The sequence below is a fragment of the Crocuta crocuta genome, unplaced genomic scaffold (genome assembly GCF_008692635.1).
Source record: "Crocuta crocuta isolate KB4526 unplaced genomic scaffold, BGI_CrCroc_1.0 scaffold4, whole genome shotgun sequence".
NCBI lineage: Eukaryota > Metazoa > Chordata > Mammalia > Carnivora > Hyaenidae > Crocuta > Crocuta crocuta.
This window is the reverse complement of record NW_027529996.1, coordinates 2,726,666-2,753,710: the sequence shown is the minus strand read 5'-3', so window position 1 is coordinate 2,753,710 and position 27,045 is coordinate 2,726,666. Positions and strand designations below refer to the sequence as shown.

Here is a 27,045-nt window from a genome sequence, read left to right as displayed (position 1 = left end):
TGAGATTCCGCCATTCCAGTTTATTGAAATGAGTAAATTTATAGCTTTATCTGCATACAGAAAAGTGCACAAGAAAGTAAGTATGTACAAAACAGTTGTGTGGCTGATCATCACTTTCAAAATTTTCCTACTTTCAAAAATTCAACTACCTAGAAATAATTGCCTCCAGTTTAGCACATTCAGGTATGTGGACATATAAAATACAATTTTAAGTCTGTGTTTATAATGACTGAGTAGGAAGCCAGATGAAAAATTATGCGGTACGTAATCAGCTACTATCATTAAAAATAAAACCACAGGACTTCAGCTTGGACTACTTGGGGCTGATCAATAAAGGTCCGTGAGGCCACCATCTTGCTTAGATCCTGAGCAGCCATCGTCCTTTTCTACTTAAAGGTAACATTACATGGTTGGTTAACGCCCACAAGAACCTGAACATTAGGGCTCAAGAGACAACGTTTAAAAAACCAACATAAACATAGCAAAATGCAACTCATTTTGGAAAGAACAAATCCTTTAGAACTTTGCTAACAATATGACTGGAAATGAACTGGGAGAGTTTCCAAGGTTATGAGGAGACAAATACTTCAGACACTAGATTTTCAACGATAACACCAAATGTTTGTTTTACAGCTTCTCTCCCCCTCCCCCACCATTTATCTTCCTACTAAGTATGAGACTGTAGCCTCAAGAAAGTTTTCCAGTTACCTGATAAAGGTCTAGCATGACCCCAAATAAGCACCTAACATGTTTGGCACAATCACATTGAACTTGGTGATGTGTTGCTCTTCAGAATACAGTCCTTCGTTGCTGAGTTGAGTTCAGTTTTTCTCCCAACATAAACTGCTCTTCTGGAACTTCAGATCAAAAGGATGGCTTCCTATTCCATAAAAAGGATAGAGATTGTGTCCATGTGCAGCTCTAGTTACTGGGTTTAGCAATTACTGAGAAGGCAGAGACATTTCAGATCCATGAGTCATTAAGATTTTTTTTTTTTTTAGGCCATAAAACTCTGTTGCTTGTGAAAGGGAAGTAATGCTATATGAATCTAGAAGCAAGACTGACTGGAAAAAGAATCAGAGGGAAGAGGAGAGGAGAGACAAATGATGCTTTTCCCTCATTTGCAGTATCTAGCATGAGACTGGGAAAAAAAGAGCAGTCTCACCCTTGAGAGAGAATACTCCTTCTTCAGAAAGAGAGGCTATATTTTTAAAAGGTTCTTAAGTGTGTCAGATTCCCAAGTGTCTAGAAGTTGGACTTGCTTCGAATTTACTTTAAAAATTATCTCTAAATGTTGATATGAAGCAAGATTTAAGAAGGTGCCTTGCTATACTATAACCTTTAGGTTTTATGCTGTAAAACGAAACCCCCAAACAACTTGAAACAGTAAAGATTTTAAAATTTATTCAAAACAGTGTCATCTGAGGATGCAGTTGTGGTGGCTGCATCTTCCAACCAGAGGGTACATGGGTGAGTGTTCTAGAGGGTTCTAGGAACACACTAGGCAACGGTTCAAGTAGGGAAACTACTTCATTTACATTAAACTAGAGAATTTAGGGTCTCAATTTATTTAAAGCCATAAATTCAGTTTAGCTTTAATCTAAACAGAAAGTGAAAGTTTTACAAGTGGAAGAAGCAGCAAGAAATAAGGCAACAGCTAATATGTCAAAACTGGAACATGAACAGAGGTCAAGATGTCTGGCTATTAGTTTTGTCTTTGACTAAGGCCAACCTTTTTGTTCCTCTGGATAGTCAGCATATCAAGTTCCTAGAGAAGCGTAGAGAAGAAAAGACCTGTGGTTAATATCAATGTATTAAATATCAACTCATCATTTAAAACGTCAGTAATAGTATCTCCTAGGGCTGAAGCAAGAGGCTTAAATAAGATAATAAATGTGGAACCTGTAATAAAGTGATTAACGCAAGTGTTCAATAATGGTAATTTTTTCCTCCCATAATACTGCTCGCCCACCCCAGAACCCAATCTGTAAATTTAGCAAGTTGACCAAAACAATCCTTCCTTCATGACCTGAGAAAGAAAGGGCTTCCAGGGAGGCCTCTAGCCAATTCAACTTAGTGCAAACAATCTTCCTAGACTCCCGATGCAGTTTACTCCTTTCCATTTGTCCATGTTTGCCTCTCGTGGAGAGGAGGATGAGAATGAGCCTCTGTTAAGGCTTCTAGCCCTTCAGTGTCCTGCACTGCTCTATTAGCTTTAGAAATCACCAGGCTGCTTGTTAAAGTGGACTCTTCTTTAGCACCAGACTCCTTGGGGCTGGAGTGGGGCCTACGAACTTGCCTTTTCAATAGTCTCAGCCCGTTCGGAACTGAAGCAGATTTTATAGAAAAGTGCTTTAAGAAACACTGTAATCATAGAAGGTGAGTGAGGGGCAACAATCCAAACTGCAAATAAAGCCAATCTTACTGTTCATGTCAGGCTTAAGATATTTATACATTTAAAATAATTAAATTCTAGGTGGGTCAAGACAGAATAGAGGAGTCCCACCTAGATGGGGCAAGACTGAAAAAACTGGGTTTGGGATCCTCTCATTCTCTTTATTGTTCTCCCCTACCAGATACGTCCTCCCTCCTAGAAAATGCAAACAAGTCTTCCCTCCACTAACTTCAATCTTCTAATATCAGACAAAGTTGCTTCCATTCATTGATGACAAAGAAAGGGCCGTGCTGAGCCCTCCCAGAGTGTCAGCCTAAGATGGTTACACCTAATAACTTACCTAGGATGACATCTGCTAGTGAGACCAATCAGTCTGCTCCCAAGCTGCTTGTCAAGGAGACATAGGCAGCTGTCCTCACTTTTGGATTTGATACCCTTAGACTATTTTGGACTAGCTTTGAGACCTCTCACAAAGTAATAAATTGATTTGGAAGGCAGAAAATGTGATTGGCATCTGTCTAGTTGACCTATTCTGTAGCTTCAAAAGGCCTTCAGATTTCTAACCTTCTCTAGGAAATGAAGTAATGCCTTTGCAATCACTTCAGTATGAAGGTTAAAAAAAGAAAAAAAACCCCAAACAACTAGAAAGGTATTATGTGTTATATGAGTTTTATTTTAATACAAAATGTTATTTTGAAATGGCAAAAACATAGGATATGATAGAAATCCATATCCCCGTAGGCATACTATTATTCTTTTTTAAGGTTTATTCACAGAGACAGAGACAGAGCATGAGTGGTAGAGGGGCAGAGAGGGAGAGGGAGACAAAGAATCTGAAGCAGGCCCCAAACTCAGAGCTGTCAGCACAGAGCTCCATGTGGGACCGTGAGATCATGACCTGAACTGAAGTCGGACACTCAACCGACTAAGCCACCCAGGTGCCCCTTTATTATTGTTTTTTAATATGTGTAAGAATTCTTTTCTTAAGTGTCCAGCTTAGTCATCATTGAATTAGTTAAGCACAGATTTACATGTCTATTACTTCTAAGTTACAGATATTTAACCTTGTACCAATTCTAAAATTACGATTTCACCCTTATCCTCTGTGCCATGCTTTCTTACCAAACCTAAGCTTAATAAGATCTTCTACTTACAGAAGTTAGGCAAAAGGATTTCCAAAAGGATCCCTATATACATCAGGAGATGTGGACTGAGAAGCCATCTATGAAGATAAAACCATTCAGTCAATAGGTTTCATTACTGTTATTAAGGAAAAAAAAATCCCTACAATTAAGGTTTCTCAAATTCCTTTAAAAATCACTTAGGTCACAGACAAATGAGTTATTATATGGGTCTGCAATGATTTGTGTTTGCCTGATTGTAATTGGTGATGCATATTTATTATTTATACAGAAATTAAAATTCAGATGAATTATGTTTGCCTCTCCCAAATGAAAGGTACTGTTTTTATGAGATAAAGACAGTGAGTGGGAAATCAGGAGCTTAAATCTTTGAAAGATTTTTAAAGATAGTATCATTTTGGCTCAATTTTCTCCCACAGTGCTTTTATGAGCCAGGCTAAGTGAGATACAAAAGACTTTTTCTATATGATATTCATTTCTCAAACTCAGGATAGTAGCTCCTGTAAACATAATCTTTCCACAGTTTGAGCTGATGTTTTCACTGTGATGGTTCTCAATGACAAAGTTTATTTAAATATCCTTTACTATCAAAGAGTTTTTATACAAACGAGGTTAATTCACAACACAGTAGCTCCATGTGACATGTACTTTGGAGCAACAGCTCCAAACAGTTAAATACTTACAGAGGCTTGTGCTGAACCGAAAGAATCTTTAGAGAAAGGGTTCTCAAATGCATTGTCAGCAGATTTGGTAATTGGCAGGGAACCCTGTCTGGGAGTTGGCTTTGGTGGTTCTAGAAGGCAAAAAAGGCCAAGTAGTCAGTAGACAAGCTCTCCCCAAATATAGGCAAAAGTTCCCCAGTCAGGCTTATCTTAGAAACTAAGTTCCATACATTTGAAATTCACATCATGGAACAAAAACCACCACCAAATAGGAAGACTCCCAGTGATTATTACAGGCAAAATAATCAGAAGAGGAGGCCATGCATGTTTACCTGAAGTGGAAGAGATTCAGAATTCCCTCACTTAAGGCCGTGGAGTATGGTTGAGGCTCTGTTTTACAGCCTTCCAGGTGCCACAACCCACTGAATTTCAATAGCTCTTGGCAGCCCTTTTAGGAATTGTCACAAGAGGGCAGCATTGGGCCAGCCCTTAAAAAGAGCTAAGGCAAACCATTCTCTCCATAAAGTTAACTGGTCAAGTTGTCTCCATAACACTGATGACCAAAGAAAGCAAGAGTAAGGCTCTTGGTGGGTGGGGGAGGGTTCTTCTAAGGGACTCTCTGGACCTATATGACAGTGGAAATGCTTGTTGGTACAGTAGACAAAGAAGTGGGTAGCTTACCGTTGATTTTTTTCAACAGTTGATTAGCATCGAAGTCATCATGGTCTGCATTCTCCTGAGGAATGCCAACTTTGCTGTTGAAGTAACTGGAGAAGGCACTTGAAGTCCCAGAGGAAGTCTGCTCTCCCTTCCTTGCAGGCACAGCAGGTGGCTGCCGAAGTTGGAAGTCCTTAAACATTTCTTTCACTTCTTTGACTTCTTTATCCCCAAGTGGGTCCAAGGCAGTGAAGGCATCACTGGAGATGTCCTTTGGAGGGCCAGTTCTGGGAGGTGGTTGAGGAGGAGTGACCAGGAGAGAGGAGAGCATAGGAGGAGACTGGGCAGACATAGCAGAAGCTGGAAAAATATTGCTCTGGAAAGGGTTCCCCAGAGGGCTTGTTGATGACCAGGTATTGGGTGACACAGAAGCTGATGGGCCCCAAACAACAGGGGCTGGAGGGGAAGTTGAGGCTGCAAAGGATGAAGGCTGGTTCCAACCTGGAACACCTGGGCTTGTGGTAAAAACAACTGGCTGACTGAATCCTGAAGGCTGACCACTCATCATGGCTCCCGGGACCACAGACGTGGGCTGATTGAAGACTAAAGATGTTGGGTTCCATGGTCCTGCCTGAGGGGGGCTAACTGGTATACCACCTGAAGAAAGCAGGAGAAAGAAAGGACTTATTAGGACACAAACTTGAAGACAATTCTTGAGTTTCAGAAAGCACAACTCTCTGGGGGGCATTTACAGGGCATCTACGCGGCAAACACCTTTCTTAAGCCTTAAAGCTGACATGGAAATAAAGGCCCCAAGAGATAAGATTACTCTACAGATTAAGTAGCTAATGCAAGATAGCTGGTAAGCAAATATTGGTTGCATTTTGAAGCCCTTTCTTTCTACCACAGCTTTTTAAACTTTTCTCATTATAAGAGTAATACAATCCATAAGGACCTAGTTATCAAAAAATGAGTGCTTATCATACTGATACATTTCAAACAGCTTGGACACAGCCTGTCAATAGCATGAATGTTATTTGTTGAGTGAATACAGTTATATAAACAAACCATGCTGATTATGAACTAGTTAATTAAAATAATCCATTGGGTACTCTGAGTCACTGATTTGATCTTTTCATTTGGCAGCCAGCTCCTGTCTGGAGTCTTATGGAAACCAGCTATCACGCATGTATATTAGGCCTCAACATGCTTGCATCCTGAAGAAACCATCTCAGTTTCCTTGCTTTTAAATGCTGCCAAGGTTGACACAGCTATATAAAAGGATGATAAAATTTGGTTGATGCCAAGACAGTTTAAGACTCTTATACATATAAATGGAGGAAAGGCTGGTTATCTTGGGAAAGCTGTTTCAAATAAAAGTGTTTCCTGCCATGTGTCACTCACTAAACCTTCCCAGAAGTCAGAACAGAATACTTAAAAGAAGGAGGGAGGGAGAGAAGACAACATGAAGCAAAACAAAACAAAATATCCCCTAAAAAACAACAACAACAAAAAACCCTATACCTTCGGAGGTAACTAATTGCCTGTGTCCAGGCATCTAATCCTTGGGGAGGAGTGACTCCTTCTCTAGCGTCTTCGCCATGTGGATTAAGACCTGGTGAAATTATCAAAATACAGCTCTCTGCGATATCTTCCCCCTCTTCTGGAGAAACTGATTCCCTACATCTTGTTGTAATATGTAGGGCATTTTCTCTCCTGTCTCTTCCCAAGGATATTAATGATCCAGTTAAACTGCCACCACAAACAAAAAATCTAAATTCAGCCTCATACCTGTATGTGAATGATGCTCTGCTCTCAAAATCTACTAGCTTTGAGCTCTGGAGTAGAGTATTCTTTAGTTATGAAAGTTTTCTAACTAAACTAAGAAAAGGCCTCCAAACTCCTAACTTGGGTTAGGAATGTTTTTGTTTCTAGAGTGAGAAATATTTTGAAACTGATGTTCAGGGGCTGATGTAACAAGCAAGATATTCTATCCTGAACTTTCTTAGTATTGGAGATTGATGTTACTTGACTCAACTGTATCATCATGAGTGCTGGCCATCTGGCTCTGAAGTTGTATGGTATGCCCAGACAGTGGTAGGTTTCAGAAAAAGCCATCTTACTAAATTAACATGCTTATGTTTTAGGTTAGGGAACTGGGTACAAAAATATTATCAAAATTGGGAAGCTCACAGCGTGCAACAATACAGACTAAAATCCAGTGAGACTAAAATCCAGTTATACCATCTCCAAATCCATCACCCTATTCTTCTGTTCTGCCTCCTTGGCATTGAGGGACAGGACTATTTTTTTTAATGGAAATTAATTCAAATACTCATTTTGTGGCTATAGAAATTAGACTTCATTTACACTAAAGAACATACAAATTGGGTAGAATTTTATCATTTTTCATGTTTGGAGGACTTTCCTCTCCTCAGTAAAGTGTGTGGCTTTAGTCATAGATGGCATTAGCGGGAGTGGTGGTGGTTAAAGAGAAAAATATTGTATTTGCCAGGAATTAAAGGCTCTCCCAGTCTATGTGAATGCCAGCCTTCATTCCCATGTGGTAGATTCCATGCATTGTGTTTCCAAGACAGTTAAGGCTCTGCTGGAGAAAAGTGGAGGCAAGAGGTAAGGAAAAAGAGTGTGGGTATAAGAAGTTAATTTTATTACCTTCTGATGCTAGATTAAAACGCAGGGTAGCTAGTCAAAGCTGAAGGCTCAGCTTTCTACAACACCCTCTCCCCACCCCCAGCTCTCCAGAAGAGACAGTCCCCCAGCTGGGTCTAGCGGAAGCCAGACCTACAACCTTCCATGGTTTGGCTGAGGATCCCTGCGAAGGGACAGGGGCTACACTGTAGAGCTCAGTCTGAGTCCCATGTCCAAACTTGGAAGAATCATCAGTATTCTGCAGTTGTATACCCCACGGCCTCAACAAGGGCACCTAGCCAAAAAGCTTCACTTCGTCTGAATAAATTAACAGTTATAGGGTCCAGCTGTATTTTCGAGCTGACTTGTTAAATATTGGCTGTAAAAATTCTTCAGGGCATTGATATTAGCCTGCAAAGCTCTGTGATGGGATCTAGTCGCAGGCAGTGGTGCTTTTCTATGAGGAAAAGCACCAGCCAGCTCCACTTGGGGGACAGGAAAAGGAGCAATGCCAAAAAGGGGGCACCCGCAAGAGCCATCGAGTTTTGCGGGAGAGTCTTGATGGAATAAGTGCAAGCAGAGACTTGTAGCAAGTTGGTTTCTCACACCCACACTGATTTCAGCCACTCAGCAGTTGGTAACAACCCCCTCTTGCCACCATACTCCAGATATGATGAAACACATTTAATGTGACAAAATGGGAATATTTTCCTTTTCAAGAAAGCAGCAGAAGAAACAACAACAACAAAATAGGGTCCTGATAACTGACTCTGTAGGAGGCAGAGAAAACCAAGGGCCCTGGTCAAATACTACAAAATGGGGAAGAGAGTCCCTCTTCATCCATAGTTCCCCAACCCCCTCCCAAGACAGAGTCTGTTTGGAACTTGTGGGGGTGCCAAGAAGCAGAAAATCAAAGAGAATCCCCAGCAGGACAGCAAAGGCTATTGTTTGGGTCTCTGAAGACGGTACCACGGAGGCAGAAAAGAACTGGAGGCTGTGGGCAAAGAACGGCAAGACCGGTCCTCAGCCAAGTGGCCTCTCCCAGTGTCTTGCTTCAGAGTGGCTCAGAGGCTCACATTTATGAAGGAGCCCCAGCACATCCTGGGCATCTGATAACATCCCATCTCTTCCCTTATCTCTGTGTTCTTTCCAGCTTCAGCTTTCTAGCACTTGCCTTCTAACTCTATTAAGTCACTCAGTGAGTCAAAATATGGACAAGGAGCAGCTAAGGCTTAAGTATTCAGAGACTGTCTCATACACACTGTATGCCCAGGAACAGAGCTGGGCTAAGACCATGAGACTTTCATTCTATGCCTTACTCTTGCGTTGGACTTAACCTCTATCCGTCTCGGGGGTAAGGATATCGCATCCAAGAAGCACATCAGTTTAACAGGAGCTAGGGCTTTGATCTGGTAATGGCAAATTACATGGCAGACATTTGTGTCACCAGTTTTTCCGAACCAGATCACAGACAAGACTCTCTCAGCAATACGTTTCTCCAATGAAGCTGGATGAGCTTCAGAATCCCTTATAGATGTCTTCTGTAAGCCATTGCCACTTGGCTCAGGTAAGTGCAATATTGATCATGGATTTCTTCTCACATGCCAACTCCAGGAGCCAAACTTCAGTTACAGTTCAAGAGTACCAAATGGGGGCAGGTACAGAGGTAAAAATGGGTGAAAGTCTCCTCGGGATGCTCGGCTCTTATGTCCCTGGAACCTCGATGGATCTGAAGTTCCTTCCGCCGTGCAGTATAATCTGATGAGTGAAACCAAGAGCAAATCTAAGTCGATCTCTAGGCACCTACCTAGAGTCGCAAGGGACCCCATTGGGGCAGAAGCATTTGTTTGGAAGAGATCCAGAGGGTTGGTCTGTAGGGTTGCAGATTGTTTTGTAGGTGATGTCTGACCTGGAGGCTCTGAGACGGGAGGGGTAAAAATGTCTGATGCAAGCAAGTCCTTTGCTGGAGACTGATAGGGCAGAGAGGGAGACACAAGAGTTACTCAGTAACAGCGAGACAGCTTTATTCTCTTATTCTATTCCCTCAAATTTAGGAACCACAAAAAGAAAAGCTTTTCCTCTTACTGATAAACTACTACAAAAAGCCAACCACCCTCCATCCCCCTCCCCGAAAAAGACAGATCCCTGCAATGGACAGGATATTGGGTCTTGGTGATTGATATAAAGAGGACTCTCAAGGTTAAATCTATTTTACTCTTTTACACATTTGTATCTGTCTGGTCTCCTTGTCAGCTAAAAGCTTAAAGCTGGGGAAGAAAGGGCAACTATAAATAAATAAGTAACCAACTTTTTTTTTTATTATTCTACTAGATTTAAATCAGTCTGCATAAAGATGATACTGCAATCCAATTATTAGGCTAGCCTGCACATTCCAGTGAGATTTTTAAAGAGATACTTACAGAAGCCACATTTTAAATTGCTTTTGAATGAAGTGATACTAACTAGGAAATATATAAATCTTTTAAAACCATGGATTATTCAGTCAGCATTGAATAGAGGAGGCAAACTCCAGAATTTTCCACCACCACCTTGGATATTAATGCAATACGAGGGGTGGAGGGGGGGGTCATGTGTTAGTGTGGGGAAGGTACACAAGGAATCACAAGAACCCTTGCCCTCCCCTTCCAGAACGTGATGATCAAACTTACCAGAGGTACAGAAGCATAGCAGCATTAAAAATGGAAAAACTTGTGTTTAGTTAATAATAAGTGACAAGACATGCAAACGGAAAGCAGGGTGTGAAAACACTGGTGAGCCAGCTCAGATAGCGTGGCGATTAGAGGAGGAAGGTATTCCTGGAGAAAGATGTGCCTTATCCCACCTTCTATCTTACAGCCACACAGGAAACTACAATAGCAGCAGCAAAGAGAGCTTGCATCACACCACCCTTTGGTACCGAACATGCATTCTGCCAATGGATATGTGGAGAAGACAATTCACCTTAGCAGTCCTTCTGCCTCGTCCTGGTTTGGTACTTTGTGGAGGTGGGATAATGGCTATGGAGTCATGTGGTGAGGACTGGACAGAGCTTTCCAAGTCCTGCTTTACGCCATTCGGTACGGATAGTCCTTTGGGAGGGCTTCCCGCAAAAGGGTTCGGGGAGGATTTGATATGGAAGCCGTTCTGTTCTCTTTCAGATACCCCATTTTGAGTTCTCACTGCTGGCTGTGTTTGCGTACTTGAAAAGGGCCACGGGCCTGCCTGAGCTTCCTGTTTGCCAGTCCGGTTAGAGATTTGGTCAAACTGCTGGCCAAAGTAATCAGCATCCCCATTCAGGGGCCCGTTACTCAGTGGAGTAGACACGCTACTCAAATTCTCTTTCTTCTGATCTGAAGATTTGAGAGAATCAAACGAAGAGGGTGTCGATTGGTCTGGCTGTGCAAAAGGATCGTCACGGAAAGGATCAGGGTTAGGGGTGGGAAAGAAGTTGAGATTGGCAGAAAAGGCACTTTCAGGCAAGAAAGCTGCCTGAGGCTTTGGTCGAGGAAGAGAGCAGGAGGTAATGCCATTTGTTAAGAATGGATTTTCTCTTAAAGAATTTTGATTGGTGTCGATTTCAGAGTTTAGATCCACTAACAGGATATCTTTGCTTTCCTATCACATTTGGGAAGAAAAAAAAAAAAGAGAGAAAAGAAAGTGTTAGTCCATGTTGTGACTTCAAATGAGAAAGCTATATAAAATGATCAGGGTTATCCAAAATGCCATTAAAGTTTGGTCTTGACAGATGGTTGACCATTATCTCCTCCCATCACCTCCCTGAGTACATTCTTTACTAGTGGTGAAAAATGTCTTCCCTGGCCCTCCCTACCCCTTAACCCTTTATTTAGGTCTCAATTTTGCTGGCCCTTCATTAAGTGAAATTATATTGTTGTTTGCTCTAGTCATGTGTCTCTCACCCTTACAGACTGGCTAGGTTCATGAACAGCATTGTTCTAATCCCTGCCTTTGCAAGTCTTAAAGGGAATCAATTACAGTCACTCTAACCAATTATCTGAGGATACTGAGCTTAAAAGTAAGAAAACACCTCTGAAACCTAAGTCAGCTTCCCCATCTGATGCACAGTCCCGTCCCATCTCATCTATTCTACACGCAGAGTCACGTAACAGTGTCTCTCTAAATGAACAAATTCATTGCCTAATATTTTATAGTTTTGGTTGTACTAAAGTTGAAGGTCAAATATATTTCCCTATAATTGGTCTTTCCTCTAGAGGGCAAAAACAGATTTTCCCATCACATCACATGGCATGGCAGGTATGCCTCTTGAAATATGTAAGGATCCTTCTGAAGGTGCTAGTCAAGTTGGATCTCTCATTCTCATCATCCTAATCTCCTCTGGACACATCCTTTTGTCTGTGTCCTTCTAGAAAGAAGAAAGTGATACTCAAAATAGTGATATATAACAACATATCACATTAACTTCTTGCATTTGTGCATTTTTTTTTATAATACAGCTTAGAGTTACCCAGATTGTGACAGTAATCTCAACAATTGGGTGGATAAATTCAACTAATCTTTAATTTATGTACAGTCTAATATTTAATTCATGTATAGGATGGAGATTGGGGCTTAGAGTTAATTTGAAAAACATACCAAATACCTAACTCTACAAATTATATTCCCTGTCTATCATTTTTCTGGTATATTAATTACTTGTGTTCCCAACTGTTAGATAAGATATGCTTTTCAAAATGAAAGCAGCAAATTTGAGATATCTGACATGTCTTTATTCAGGTCAGTGACATAACTAGGGTTCACCCTGGGATAGGACTGTCAAACTGACACACCTTCCTTCTGACCAACTTTGATCCATTAGCTATTCATCTATGTTAGCTGCAGAAGAACATAAACAATAAACAATGCCTAGCTGAGATGGAAGTTAGAGGTCCAGCATCACCCCAGTGCTGGGTATTTTTGATCCCTGGGACAAAACAGCCTCAAGGGAATATGAAATTCTCAAACTAGTAAGTAAAAAAGGGCCCTGAATTGGCCTCCTTGTCTTTAAAAGAACATATTTTTAGAAGTCTAGGTCCTCAATCAGGTCTAATTGGTATTCTATTTTTTGGCTTCCTTTACTGTTAGGTATAAAAACACAATTTTTAAAAGCCAGTTTTTCTCTTCATAACCATAAGAATTTGTCAGAAGAAAGAGCTTATAATTAAAAAAAATTTTTAATCAAAGAAATGGATTAGAAGATCTCTTAATGTAGGGATCTTTAACAATCAAAAGATAGGACAAAATGTATTACAAAAGTTTTTGATTTCAATATTTATTCATTTATGATGAGCCACCTCTGGGTTAGAACAGTTGGGTGTTCACAGCTGGTAGGGTTCTCCTTTTCAAATACTTCAGAAGAAGTTCTTAGGACACCAAACAGGAGCCACAATGTTAGACTTCTGAATAGTCACCCTATAAGTAAAATGTATAAGGCTCTCCTCAGGTTGGGCTTGTTGTTAACCCAGGATTAAGAATCTAGTTCATAGACCACAACGGAATGATGTAAGACTCCTCATCCACCCCCTAGGTCAGAACTTCATTAATCCTTTGTTGGACTGTCAACATTGCAACCACTGGGTCATCATCTGAGCACCTGAGAAACAAGCACTGGTAACATGAACATGAAATGAAGTCCCTGTTCTTAAGGAGCTCCAGTAAAAGGAGGAAGCAGGCAACGAAAAAGGTTTGTGTACAAAGGCAGATCTTCTACGCTGAGTTCCATAGCCTAGCTTTCTCCAAGTGGCTAATCTCTCCCAACCATTCTGGTCTGCCCAATCCCCCTGGATTTCTCTGCTCAAAGCTTTCAATGGTTTCTTTCTAGTCCCTATGTTAAAATAAGCTTCATTAGCCAGCCTTTCAAAATGACCTGCAATAGAACCCAGTTTATTTTTAGCCTAACTACTCTCTATTTTCCCACTTCAAAGACCTCAAGTTCAGATTCTTTCCAAAGCCTTTTTTCATTGATTTTTCTATTTCATCTTCACCTGCCCACCCATGGCTTCTTATGTATGCATGACACTGTGCTTTGTGCTCTGATTCCATCCCTGTACCAGACTTAACCTCCTTCGGGTGGGACATACCTTATGTTCTTCTCATAACTGTGTTTTTGAATGGCCATTTTTAAAGTTTGAGAGTATGTCATTTTGTTTTTCTTTTCTTTTTCTTTTAAGTGGCAGTACGGAAGAATATTGTTCAGTTAATTTCCAATAAAAATATATTCTAAGGGATGCCACTTAGTTTGCAACATGAGTTATTTGCAAAGCATGAAACTATTCTGTATAAATGTTGGGGGTGGGGCAGATGGGTCAGGGAACCACTAATAAAGTCCCGGTAATTTAGATTTCTTCTCTTCATCTCTTCCAGAGCAACTGTTGTAAGATTATGAACATTTTTAAACATTTTGGTTTTATCAAATAGAGATAAATCTATTTTGCGACCTAGGAATATGGAATTAATATCTAAGACCATATTGGCAAAATCCACTCAGCACATAATAAGTTCTGTTAGCATTCTCTTTCTTAATCAGATACCATCTACTTTCATGATATTTGTTACTTTAAATTATTTTTAGTTTAACTAAAACTTGCATTTTTTTATTTAAACCAAAACTCTTAGAATGCATTAAGTCTAATATAAATAAAACTCAGGATCACTCATGTTGTTTTTCATTTCCTCTTTCAAAACTTTCTAGAAGTCTATAGAAGAAGATGAAATAGTCAGTGCTCCCTTGCCAATCCCACTGGAATTCTACTTCATAGTCTGAGGGCTTTGATCTCTGTCAATATACTTGTTTGCATGTCAGTTACACTTGGAAAGTAGATCATTCAGATATCAATTTTCTTTGGGAAGGGGGTACAATAGGGGAGGGTGCGAAATTGTGTTGGAACCAAAGGGAACTCAGAGCTATGATGGACATTTCAGGATCATTTAATCTTTTAATTCAAAAAGTTCGTGAAGAGTAAAATTTCCATAGACAAGTGAATTAGAATTCACTGCTGAAAAGAACATTAAACAGGATTGTTCTCTATTGGAGGCTTTTTAGGTCCTCATTAAAATGCTGTTTTGCATCTTGAATGTCACAGGGTTGGGGACAGAGAAGAGACTATGCAGCCCCTGCTCCTTTCATCCCAGTGGGCCTGGCCAGATGTGAAAGTGCGGGGCTGGCATTCCCTGCAATACTCTGGCAAGTGTGACATACCCAGTCCTTGATCTGCTGTTGCTTTAATTCTTTTTTTGGTCATGTGGACTTGCTTGGTAATTCCCTGATGTAACATACTCTGAGACAGACATTCTTCTCATTATTCTAGACTGATGCTCTTTTTGTCTGGTTACAGCCTTATCATCTTTTATATTCAAGCCTAGAAACTCATTTACTCTGAGGCATTATATGAACCTCTAAACTAGATAAATGCCCTGTAATTAACATCAATTAATAAGCTTTGTGATTAGTTTTAATGATAGACGCCCCATTTGACAGTAAACTCCATGATCTAGTTGACATTGTACATTTTACTCACTCCTGCACCCTGCAAATCTCAGGTACTCAAGAAACTGTTAAAAAATAATAGCTATAAGAAGTCATCCAAAATTACATGGGTTGTTTAACTTGAGTCCTGTTTTGGAAAGTATGAGACTTGTGCGTAGGCCTTGAATCTAGACCTCTTTCTTGGGTAAGTGAGTTTTTTTCTACATCACCATTTCCTTATCTATAAAGGAAAATATTGCTCTGTTCTCACATAGTTGTTATGGATCAGTCAATATTAAGAAGACTTGATATACTAGAGTGTCCTGCATAGAATGAACAACGTTTTTAAACAAAAACAGGCCTTGGTTAAACATAACTGAACATCTTCTTTTTTTTAAGTGTTACTTCAGACAAAACTTATGCTGCTAAATCACAATAGAAAGAATAGAAAAATATTGAAGAAAGCCAAGTGGCTTTACAATTAATCATCTAGCAAACACTTCCTTCAAGTAGACTTATGCCAAGGATTATTATTCAACTCCTCTTCTGATCATAAATAATACCAGAAAGGATTGCGTTGCCTATCCTATTGCTCAAATCTAACCTCCAAGCAAAATTAATATATCTGAATTAGTGTTGACAGGTTCCCATGGTAACTTAAGATGCAAATTGGTTCTACTAGCCATTTATACATTAGGCAGAAAAATCAGCAGTCGCCTTCCAAGTTTTGAGATGCTCAAGATTTCTGGTTAATTGCCAATTTGAGTTATAGATGCCATTTCCATTACATTGCAAATTTAAAAACAGACACTTACTGTTGGACTATTTAGGTCAGGAGGTGTAGACATGTCCCCAAACAAATCCATCTGGTCAACACCCTTGAAAAAGTATTTGGATTAGATTCAGATGTGTCTACTAAAAAATATTACTTTGTATATTGTTGTAATTGTTTCCTAAACTAAGGTTTAGGAAAATCGTTGTCACAATTTGATTTTCATTTAACTAATACAGATTTGATATTAGGCTACTTAGGTCTGGAAGTGTAGACATGTTCCCAAACAAATCCATCTGGTGCACACTTTTTAAAAAGTTTTTGGATTAGATTCAAATGTGTCTACTAAAAAGATTACTTTGTATTTTGATATAAATGTTATATTAATGTTTAGGGAAATGGTTGTCATAACAGGACTTTCATACATATTCAGTGCAGATTTGGTATTAGCAACATCTATAGGAAGTAAACTTATGTTCAGATAAATAAGACTCATAAAAAATCACATACATACCAATTTCAGTTTGTTAGATTGGTCATCAAGGGTCAGTAGGGTCTCACTCCCATTCTGAAAAGATGGCAAATGTTTAAGAGTGACTTTTCTTACAGAATTTAATTTCTTAGTGTATTGGCTTGCTACGCAGTTATGATTTTGGTATTGATCATTTAATGGTACATCTTCTATGGCCAGAGAAATCATGAACACATAGTCATAAGCTAGGAGGGGAGCATGGTTGGACAGGTAGCAAACAAGGACTTATACACATCACATGTGCAATTCACACGAAGTAAAGATGCAGGTTTACCTCTACTGCTTTGTTGGCTTCTTCCATCTAAAAAGAAAGACACAAATTCAGTGATCTTAGTAATTATAGTTAAAGAAAGTTAAATTAGGTATATATATATATACACCTATGGGTTCACTGGCACAGGGCAAGAGTGAGTCTTGCATATTATTTCTGCCCTACATTTCCCTACCCTTTTCATATCAATACTAGATTTGAATACAGTTTCTGAGCTTAAATTTGGTTGACCTGTATAGTCCTTAGAACCAATGTGAAGCATGTGCGGACAGATAACAAAAGCTAGAGACAGAAAATCATGTTTCTAACTATAACATCCATCCATTGCTGTATTGGGAAATACAGACAATACATTTCTATACTTTGAAGATCCACAAAGAAGTCAACTCTGCAGACATGCCATATGTTTACATAACGTTCAAACACAGTCCTGGAGATAGTCTTAAGTGTAATAAAGTCAATATTGGGTAACACTTGCCTTTTTCTTTTCTTCTTCCTTTTTCTTTACATTATAGATAACTTGAAAGAGGTCTTTAAGATCAACAACTAATGGCTCAGCCTAAAGCAAGAAAAAGCATTTTTTATGAATATTTTAATCTTAGTATTTTCTTCTTTGTCCCCCATCAGTTCTGATTAGTACTGTTTTATTCCTTTCTCATAAAGCTCCTTACTTTCCTCCCGTGGTTTAGTGGGGGATCACCACTACCCCAACCCCCACCACAGATACATACAGGACAGCAGAGTTAATAAGTATTTAAACAAAACAAGAAGGATCATGATAGTTTTCCAGCTAGTTCAAGATTTTTGGGAATAAATCACTATTGTTTTGAAATCAACATTGACCTCACAATAGAGTCCATCCTAACAATCCTTGTCCATACAAAATATGGGTTTCAATGACATTTAAAAATGATTCCTGGGGCATCTGGGTGGCTCAGTCGGTTCACTGTAAGACTCTTGATTTCAGTGCAGGTTCATGAGTTTGAGCCCCACGTTGGGCTGGCAGCACAGAGCCTGCTTGGGATTCTCTGTATCTCTTTCTCTCTCTCTCTCTCAAAATAAATAAACAAACATTAAAAATAATCCCTAAGACCTTTAAAGATAGTCATCTTCTTCTGAGTCACTGTTTAGTCCTCCTACATCTAACTGTCTCTAGCAAGCTCTCTAGTTGAGTGACAGACACTCTATAATCAACCAAGGACACGCCCCCTCCAGGTATATCTCCAGGCTTGGAGCTTACTTGTTGTCCTGTTTTTATGGCAAAAAACTGATGCTGGCCTTCTCCTCCACACACATAACCAAATGCCCGGTTGTCTGTCACGTCACGGGCAATGAAAGAGATTTTATTTACTGGGTGTTCATGCTCTATTACCTGAAAAATAAACAAAAATGATTTATTGATCAAACTAGAATCTATTTATATGGTAGTACAATGAAGCATCAGGTATTTAGGCATATATAAAAAAAGCCAAAACATTTGAAGAAAGTTTTGCCTCTGGTTGAAGGTTAGAGCTACATTTATTCTTGTTAGTAAGGGCTCCAAAAGGACCAAAGAGTAGAAAACAAAAGTGGGGAAAGCACTTAGAATATTGATACTTGATTGTCTCCATCCCAAAGGTGTGATGTTACATAGCAAGAAAGGATTGAGGATTGGATTAGGATACCAAGAATTTCTAAAGCAAAGATGGGACATTTCACTGCTAAACCATCCAAGTGGGTTGACTTTCCCAACTCAAAGTCAAACTCAGGTGAACAACATAACTAAGCTAGTTATGGGATCCTTTGACAATGGTTCTGAGTGGCCAGAAAATCATCTGAAGTACTATTGGAACAATTATCCCCAGAACATTCTGGAAGTTGCCAAATGCTGGTATCAAGTTTTCCCCATGTTCACATCACTATCCAGGAGTTACATGGGCACGGCGTTTATTGGTTTAGTAGTGCCTTTCTGTCTATTCCCTCCATCACTCTGTTCCCCTTTTTTCTTGATCCTTTCAAACAAATAGCAGGGCTCAACCTTTCAGGAATATTTGTAGGTGGTCATAATATATCTTAGTTTTTGCTTCCAAATGCCTAAGGCCACCGAAACATATATATTGGATATCTTAGAAGGTTTGGGGAACAAGAGAGTGCTTGAGGGAAGCACACCACCATTCTCTGATGGGCTTGGGAAAATAAGACTTGAGAGATGAGGGACAATGGAACCAGCAATGCACAGGGACCAGTAGGGTAAGTGAGCAGACACCAGGGTTCCAGGGCTCTATATTTGACCAGCAGATTTTGCATGGTAGATAATGGACATCTCTAGGAAGGGTGGATAATAACTGGAGATCTCCCAGTAGTACCTTAATATAACAGAGTACCTTGACTTACAGCAATGCAAATGAGCTACAAACAACATTTTAAGTAAATAAATCTTATGGTATTATGTTGAGCAGACAAAAAAAAGTCCCTGAGAATGTGAAGTATGACAGTTTTTTGATACGGTTGCAGAAAAAGGAACAAAATAAGTAATACTATCCACATGCGGTCAAACAACAGCAACCATAAAAAAAAATGCACAAGGTTATATCTACAGGATGAGAGATTATAAATGCAGATGAGGAGGAAGGGAAAAGAGAGAAGATAGAAAAAGTAGATGTGTTACAGGTAATATTCCAGCTTCAGGTTAGCCAGTAAGTCTGCAGGTAATCAATACATTAAAATGAGACCCAGGCATAGACCTATGACAGCATCACAAACCAGGAGGTAGGGTTAATCTCGTTCTGTGTACTTAAGGTCCAAAATATGCCAAAGTGATATTTATAGCATATCTGTGTTTATGCTATATCTGTATTTATGGAGGGCCACATCCATTACTGAGAATAAATTTCAAAATCAAGTATCTTGACTCCCCACCTCCTACCTTATCTATTTTCTGCTTGTTTACTCTAGAAAACTGGCATCTATTATTTTTTTTCCCCCACAGAATTTTGAAAAGGGAAACAGAGAACTGAGATTTAAGTGTAATTGTTTGTTAGACTCAGCTGGTCAGAAAGGTGTCACTGAAAGTGGATTCTTACCCCAGTTTTCTCATCAATTATTTTTATCCCAGAAAGGGAAATGTTGACCCAGATCCTCTGTTTGTGCTGTCCCTGAGACCGACCAGCTGCCGCCATTCCCTGATGAGATTCGGAAAACAAGAAAAATCTAGTTAAAACTATCCTATGATGCTTTTGATATAAAAACATTTAAAAGATAGCTTTATTTTCAGCTTGGCTTACCGTCTATGAAAGGATTAGGCACCTTTCATAATAGATGGCAGAAGGAAACAGAAGACATTGAGTCAGGACACCATGAGTTAGCTATGTGAACTTGGACAAGTCATTCTAATTCACTGGCTTCAGAACAGTCATTTGTAAAGACAAGACTGAATTAGATCTTCAAAGATGTTCCTTCTAGGTCTTGTCTTATTTAATAATTATTATTTATTTAATTAGTTTCACATAGTGACATTACTAGAATTTAAAAATTAAAAAATCCAAAAGGCTAATACTGGAGAGGCACAGTTTCCAACTAGAGACCTGAATGTTTTTCAGAATATTTTTAATTTTTTAAAATCTTTATTTATTTTTGAGAGAAAGAATATGAGTGGGGGAGGAACAGAGAGAAGTGGAGACACAGAATCCAAAGCAGGCCCCTGGTTCCGACCTGTCAGCACAGCCAGACGCAGGGCTTGAACACACAAACCGCAAGATCATGACCTGAATCGAAGAAGTAGGACACTTAGGGACGCCTGGGTGGCTCAGTCAGTTAAGCATCCGACTTCGACTCAGGTCATGATCTCACGGTTTGTGGGTTTGAGCCCCGTATCGGGCTCTGTGCTGACGGCTAGCTCAGAGCCTGGAGCCTGTCTTCAGATTCTGTGTCTCCCTCTCTCTCTGACCCTCCCCTGCTCACGCTGTCTCTCTTTCTCTCAAAAATAAATAAATCATTAAGAAAAATTTATTTAAAAAAAAAAGAAGTCGGACGCTTAATCGACTGAACCACCCAGATGCCCCTAAAGATACCCAGAGTCCTGCAATACTTGATTAAGTCAGGTCTTTAGAATAGCATTCAAAATATGCAAACAAACGCAGGATTCCTCATACAATGAGGTACCACGGGATCAATTATGTGATTAGAAATGCTTTTCTTTCAAATAATTGAGACAGAGGTAAATACAAAATTCTAATACAATTTCCTCCTTTGGATGTTTGCTTAAAATAGAGACAAAGCATGCTCTCCCCTTTTACCTTTAGTTTCATCATAGAATCTTGGCTCATTTTATCCCCTCTTGCATCAGGCACATCATCAATGCCAATTAGCTTGGCCTTGTATTTTACACCATCACCTTTGAATCTGGCCAAAAGATACTCATCTGTCTTTTCAGAGCCTGAGGGGAAAAAAAGAAATATAGGATAAAATTTATAAATGTCTTTAAATATCATACCCAAGTATGACCAAATATGTTCCAAATCCAAGTAGTATAAATGTTGGTCATATTACAGTTGATCAAATATGCAATATTCTATCTCTATTCTTATTTCCTTTGAGTAAAACCATGTTCTGCAATACTGTATATGGCATTGCGACAGAGAAAAAAATTAAACTCTTAAAGCTGAAAAATGGACTGAACTATGGGAAATTTATGGGAATATATGAGGTGAGATTTGGGGATAATAATTTTAAAAATATCTTCAAAAACAAGTAAGGAGGATAATGCTTTCTTTAATGAAAGAAAAATAAACCACTGCCCTACTTATTATCATTTTGAACTGTCACTAAGGCAGAAGAAAATTGTGAGTAAATTCCTTTGAAAATCATTAAGATAATGATCGCATCTTTATAAATTCTTTGGCTTTCTTGAAAAGACTGTTCGGTCTCATTCCCATAGCTAATGTATAATAGTAAAAGGCAAACAAACCACGGCACATTCTCAAACTATGAATCATTAAGGATTCTGGCACTTTCTGGTGGTACTTCAGGTCAAGAGAATAGGGTCTAATAAAATAAAGATCTTGGTTTTTGAAAACAGCTACTTCAGTAAAGCAAAAGTGGTGAATGGGTTCCCAAAAAATAATCAGAGAATAATTGATAGTTGTGTTTATCAACTCAACAAGCAGCTATGTACACTCCCCAGCAAGATCCAAGTTGGTACAGTCACCTGATCGAGACAGATCTTATTCTAAGTGGAGCAAACTAATCTCTTCCAAGGTCTAAGTTTTCTGTTGAGGAGAACTTGACACAAGGCCGAGGTTGAAGTGAGGCAAGGACCATCTCTTGCTTCCTTTACCCCAAACCTCACATTTCCTCAGAGGTAACCAACATGCGCTCCCCTCAGTGGCCTCAAGAGGTTTGCTCCATACCTTTCTTTTTTTCCTTCTTTGATGGTGCTTTTGGTGCAGCCTGTTGGTCAGGCTGACCATTAGTTGTGCTCGTTTCTACTTCGTTAGACATGGCAGGAAGGCAGATGGAAAACTCCAGCACCAGCAGACACTTAATGACACCAGGCGATCCCTGAAGTCTCAAATGAACATAAGCGGCTACAGACACCTGTAGACAGAGGCGAGAGGCATACTGAGACTGTAATACAGCAAATCCAGACTTTATGCTAATAGGCTTATAATCAGTGATTTATGAGTGTATTTTTTCAGACTCATTTTGTTCTTTCTAAATAAACAAACACTGAAATCTGAAGAAGAGTGGGTAGGACTGTTTCCTTTGTAGTTTCCAAAGTGGAAAAAGGGTGTTTGCTAGATTTTTCTTTGAGCAACTGATAACTGGCAACATTTAATGATTACCTACCTAAGTAGCTTGTATTGGAATTTGGGCATAAAACTCTAGTATTAAAGGTAGGGATCAAAATGTGTCGCACATAAAAAACTTGGGTTTCATAGCAAAATAGAAATAGAGAGGTGGCTGCGTCTCAGATGATTGCAATTGGCATCTGAAATTGGACACTAATGAATTCTGGCTCTTCAACAACCCATTTAATTCCAAAAGTGGGGTCAAGAATAGAGTTATACATTGTATCTTATTTCTCTTGATAAACATATATTTTTTTACATGTTAGGATTCTGCATATGGTTTCCAGGGCTATCTAAGCACTATACTTTAAAAGACAACCGTTTTTGACATTAACACTGAAACATATCAGGGGAAGAATGAATTTATGGGATGTCTATTGTGCAATTCATCGAGTGTAAATACTTTTATGCTTTTATTTAGCATTATTATCCTCAAGGCAGTTGTGGTATGAGATCTTATAAAACTTCTTTATATATCACGGTAGGTAAAACAGAGAAGCTCAGAGTCATTGTAGACACACAGAAGTGAACTAATGTTTCAAGAGGTTTTTTCACCTCTCAGGAGTCAAAATTTCTACACAGCTTCTGAGAGAGCTAGAGAAAGCTTAACCTTCTACATGGACTGAAGACTAGAGGCAAAACCGAGCCATTCATAGTTTTGTAATCTTGTGAAGACCACCCACGGACAGGGGCACCTGGGTGGCTCAGTTGGTTTAGCATCTGACTTCAGTTTAGGTCACGATCTAGTGATTTGTTTTAGCCCAGATCCTTCTTGGGATCCTCTGTCCCTCTCTCTCTCTGCCCCTTCCTTCCTTGTACTCTCTCTCAAAAATAAATAAAAGGAAAAGAATATTAAAAAAAAAAAGACCATTCATGGACTGGTACATTCCTCCCACCCCAAAAAGCTTAATTTTGTTCTTAAATCATCCATTTATTTGAGCTTCTTAAATTCAAGGACCAAGTCCACCCAAGGAAATATATGTTATTTTATAGATAACTAAAGGACCAAATTTTTAAGGCTCTGTCAGCCTAAACTGCACTTCGCTTCTTCATAAATATCAACATGTCTTCCTCAAAGTTGGTACTTCATGTCTCCCTCCATGAGTCTTTAAATGGTCTTTATAGTCTTAATAGTCCTTAAAAACACATACATACAGAAATCTATATATGACTAGTGTTATCTGAATTATTTAATTTGGAGATCTAGTCGTTAGTTTTTCTCAAAGATACTTGACTGGTAAGCAACCAGGGAGATAGTCTCTTTACCGGTGAAAGTCTTAAATAGCAGAAGAATCCAAAGCCCTATTTACTCAAGACTTAAGGGCCAGGTATTAGTAGGTTACTCAGAGTAACCCTATGAGTATTTTGGTAGGGAAAGCCAAGGCCCAGGGGTTTTAAACTATGCAGCTGCTAAGTGGTAGAACCTGGGTCTAACCCAGGACGTCTGGCCCCAAGTTCCTCACACGTTACACTGATGGATCTCCTCTGAGAAGCCTCCTACTAGTTACAAATATGATCTATTACAAACATGCAGTGGCCCCTAAAAAGACATGTCCAAATTCTCACCCTCAAACCTGTGAATTTGTCCCTATTTAGCTATTTGTGGTTGTAATTAAAGATCTTGAGTTGGGATCATCCTTGATTTAGGGAAGGCCCTAAATCGCCTAACAGATGTCCTTAGAAAGGCAAAGGGATATTTCAGACAAAGAGACACACAAAAGAGAAGGTAACGTGAATATGGAGGTGAAGAGTGGATTGACACACCTACAGGCCAGGAATGCCAAGGATTGCTAATGTCCACCAGAAGCCGGGAGAGGAGCACAGAACAAGTTCTCCCTGAGAGCTTCCGGAAGAAGCAAACCCTGTTGACTTCTTAATTTAGGGCTTCTGGCCTCAGGACTGTAAGAAAATGGGTTTCCATGGTTTGAAGTCACCTCGTTTTTGGTGTTTTGTTATGGTAGCCTTAGGAAACGAATATGACACCTCTATTTTGTACACCTTGATTGGTTTCAGTGGTTCCCCATAATTTGTCTCCCACTGACATGATAAAGCTCCTAGTCATAGACAACCTCTTCCTATTTCAGGAAACTAATAGTTATTTTCTTCAGAGAATTTATTCTGATTCAAGAGGATATTTGCCCATATTTACATCAGGAGGTGAGACTAAACTCTGACCTAAGGAGATACAAGGACAGACCTTTTCCTTTATAAGTTGCTTTGATCTGATTTTAGAAATAAGGACCTGTGTGAGTCCTCCAGTCATCATCCCATGATCCTTTCATGATTAAACATTTAAACGTGATAGTCTCCTACCCTCTTCTTTTTCTTCCCTTTCTCTCAAAGGACTGTTTATCTCAACTCTACTCTCAGAAACTCAACTCTGGCTGCTGATGGGTCTCCGGACCGAATCCAATCACTTTGCTGTTCAGCCTCTGGGGGTATCTGACTGCATGCAGCAGAAACCTCTACCTTTTTCTGAACCTTTTCCCTCCCTACCTTTTGTTCTCATGACAACCTTGATCCTCAGGTCCACAGCTAATGTTTTCTGTATTGGGATGATCTGGATTTTTTTTTTAAATGATGAAGTTCTTCTAAATTTTAGAATAACATTGGAAGCTTTCCTGCTTGATCTTGTGGTTTCCCTTGCATTTAGGACAAAGACTTAGATGTTTTTGTTTTGTTTGTGAAACTCTTAAATATTTTGCCCTCTTATCTTCAATCTCCTTTCTTTTCACTTTTGGATAGCAAGCCCATATTTCTCATTTCTTTTCGAGTATTATTTGCTTTTTGATTCCTTACTTTCTCAAATATGCCAAACGCCCCTCTCCCTGACATCCAGCCATTCCAGTTTCCTATTTGTCCCTGAAGACAGCAGGTAAAACTTCTCCCTGGAGCTGCCCCTTTCCCCTCCAGGTCAGGTTTAAAATAATCTGGATAGGGGCACGTAGGTGGCTCAGTCGGTTAAGTGTCCGACTTTGGCTCAGGTCATGATCTCATGGTCTGTGGGTTTGAGCCCCACGTCAGGCTCTGTGCTGATAGCTCAGTGCCTGGAGCCTGCTTCGGATTCTGTGTCTTCCTCTCTTTCTGACCCTTCCCTGCTCATCCTACCTCTCTCTCTCTTTCTCTCTCAGAAATAAACATTAAAAAAAATAATCTGGGTAAAAGAGTTTGTTAACCATCTTTGGAGCCTAGTATTGTACTTTTCTGCAAGATATTATATTTGATAATAAAATAATTAGGTTATTAAATTTGGCAAATTTTATTCTAAAGTGAGAATATTTTAAAGGAATTTAAGAAGTGCCACAAAACACTTTGAAAGGCTTGGGAGAGGGAACGACGGTGTGTAGTTTAATCACAAAAGCAACACAGGACACAGCAACCTCACAGCTCAAGACCAGGTCTCAAATCTAGTGTTGGCAGACTGGGCCAAAATGGAAGGATTCTAAAAACTTTTTTTAATGTTTATTTATTTTTCAGAGAGAGAGTGAGGCAAGGGATGAACAGGAAGGGGCAGAGAAAGAGACACAGAATCGGAAGCAGGCTCCAGGCTCTAAGCTGTCAGCACAGAGCCCGACGTGGGGGTCAAACCCACAAACTGAGATCATGACCTGAGCTGAAGTCAGACACTTAACTGACTGAGCCACCCAGGCGCTCCTGGTACTGTTCTAAAGTGAATGGTGCTACCTTGGTTTTACAGCAAAAACTTCTCTTTTCAGACACTTAAGTACAACTTTTCACAGCATTGGAATTGTTTTAAAGACAGTTGGTATCTTAATTATATCCTTCCACTGTTTAGGAATGAGCAGTTTTAAGGGGCAAGGAAGAAAAACATAATAGGGAGGAAAAATTTCTTTAGCATAGATTTAGTGAAGAAAAGATGTATCATGTTACAATAACAATGCAAACATAGGTCTGCATTGTAGGCCATGCCATTTAAAATGTATCCATGTTTGGGGGCGCCTGGGTGGCTCAGTCCCTTAAGCGTCTGACTTCTCCCCACGCCATGATCTCAAGATTTGTGGGTTTGAGTCCCATGTGGGGCTGTCTGCTGACAGTTCCAGAAGCCTGGAGCTTGTTTCGGATTCTGTGTCTCTCTCTCTTTCTGTCTCTCCCACACTCATACTGCCTCTCTCTCTCAAAAATAAATAAACATAAAAAAAAATTTTAAAGCAATGTATCCATATTTTGGACCCCTGGGTGGCTCAATAGGTTAAGCATCCAACTCTTGATACCAGCTCAGGTCATGACTTCATAGTTCGTGAGTTCAAGCCCTGTCAGCAGAGTCTGCTCAGGATTCTCTCTGTCTCTCTCTGTCTGCGTCTCCACCACTCATGTGTGTTTGTGCTCTCTCTCTCTCTCTCTCTCTCCTCCTCAAAATAAATAAATAGGCTTAAAAAATTAATAAAATGTATCCATGTTTCTTCAAATGATCAGAGAGTACACTCTGCCCCAATGCCCAAGACTCACAGATAAATTCCTTTATAAAGAAATGTTAGAGGTTTTTGAAAATATTTTCATAAAAGCATCCATCCAGTATCACATATACCAGAGTGATAAACATTTACCTTTGTTTTGTCCCAAGGTGTAAAAGCAAACCCCTCAAATGTCCAAGCTGCTGTTTGACAAGCAGTAGATGGAAGAAATTTTGCTTCTAGAC

General features: G+C 39.5%; 1 protein-coding gene across 3 annotated transcripts; it reads right to left on the bottom strand.

The window, feature by feature from the left end:
- On the bottom strand, positions 1–27,045 carry DAB2 (DAB adaptor protein 2). 3 transcript variants are annotated; one of them, XM_077763458.1, is made up of 16 exons: positions 26,954–27,045; positions 21,948–22,134; positions 20,835–20,974; positions 19,623–19,721; positions 17,801–17,932; positions 17,039–17,119; positions 16,564–16,590; positions 16,272–16,325; positions 15,801–15,863; positions 10,467–11,120; positions 9,313–9,475; positions 4,881–5,513; positions 4,221–4,330; positions 3,550–3,617; positions 1,733–1,768; positions 1–880 (listed from the first exon to the last, which is right to left on the bottom strand). In XM_077763458.1, exons 2-14 carry the CDS (start codon positions 22,036–22,038, stop codon positions 3,555–3,557), a joined length of 2,310 nt encoding a protein of 769 aa, XP_077619584.1. In that variant the 5' UTR covers positions 22,039–22,134; positions 26,954–27,045; the 3' UTR covers positions 1–880; positions 1,733–1,768; positions 3,550–3,554. The 3 variants fall into 3 exon arrangements, with proteins under 3 accessions (XP_077619584.1, XP_077619583.1, XP_077619585.1); XM_077763457.1 differs by having other exon boundaries at positions 1–1,768; XM_077763459.1 differs by lacking the exon at positions 15,801–15,863 and having other exon boundaries at positions 1–1,768.

What these genes read in the sequence shown, in the direction of transcription:
- DAB2 (XM_077763457.1), bottom strand. Translation starts at nt 22,038, where the DNA reads ATGTCTAACGAAGTAGAAACGAGCACAACTAATGGTCAGCCTGACCAA. An exon ending in TAATTGATGAGAAAACTGGG is followed by an intron (nt 17,933 to 19,622) that starts GTAAGAATCCAC and finishes TTTATTTTTCAG; the next exon opens with GTAATAGAGCATGAACACCC. An exon ending in AAGCCAACAAAGCAGTAGAG is followed by an intron (nt 16,326 to 16,563) that starts GTAAACCTGCAT and finishes CCATCTTTTCAG; the next exon opens with AATGGGAGTGAGACCCTACT.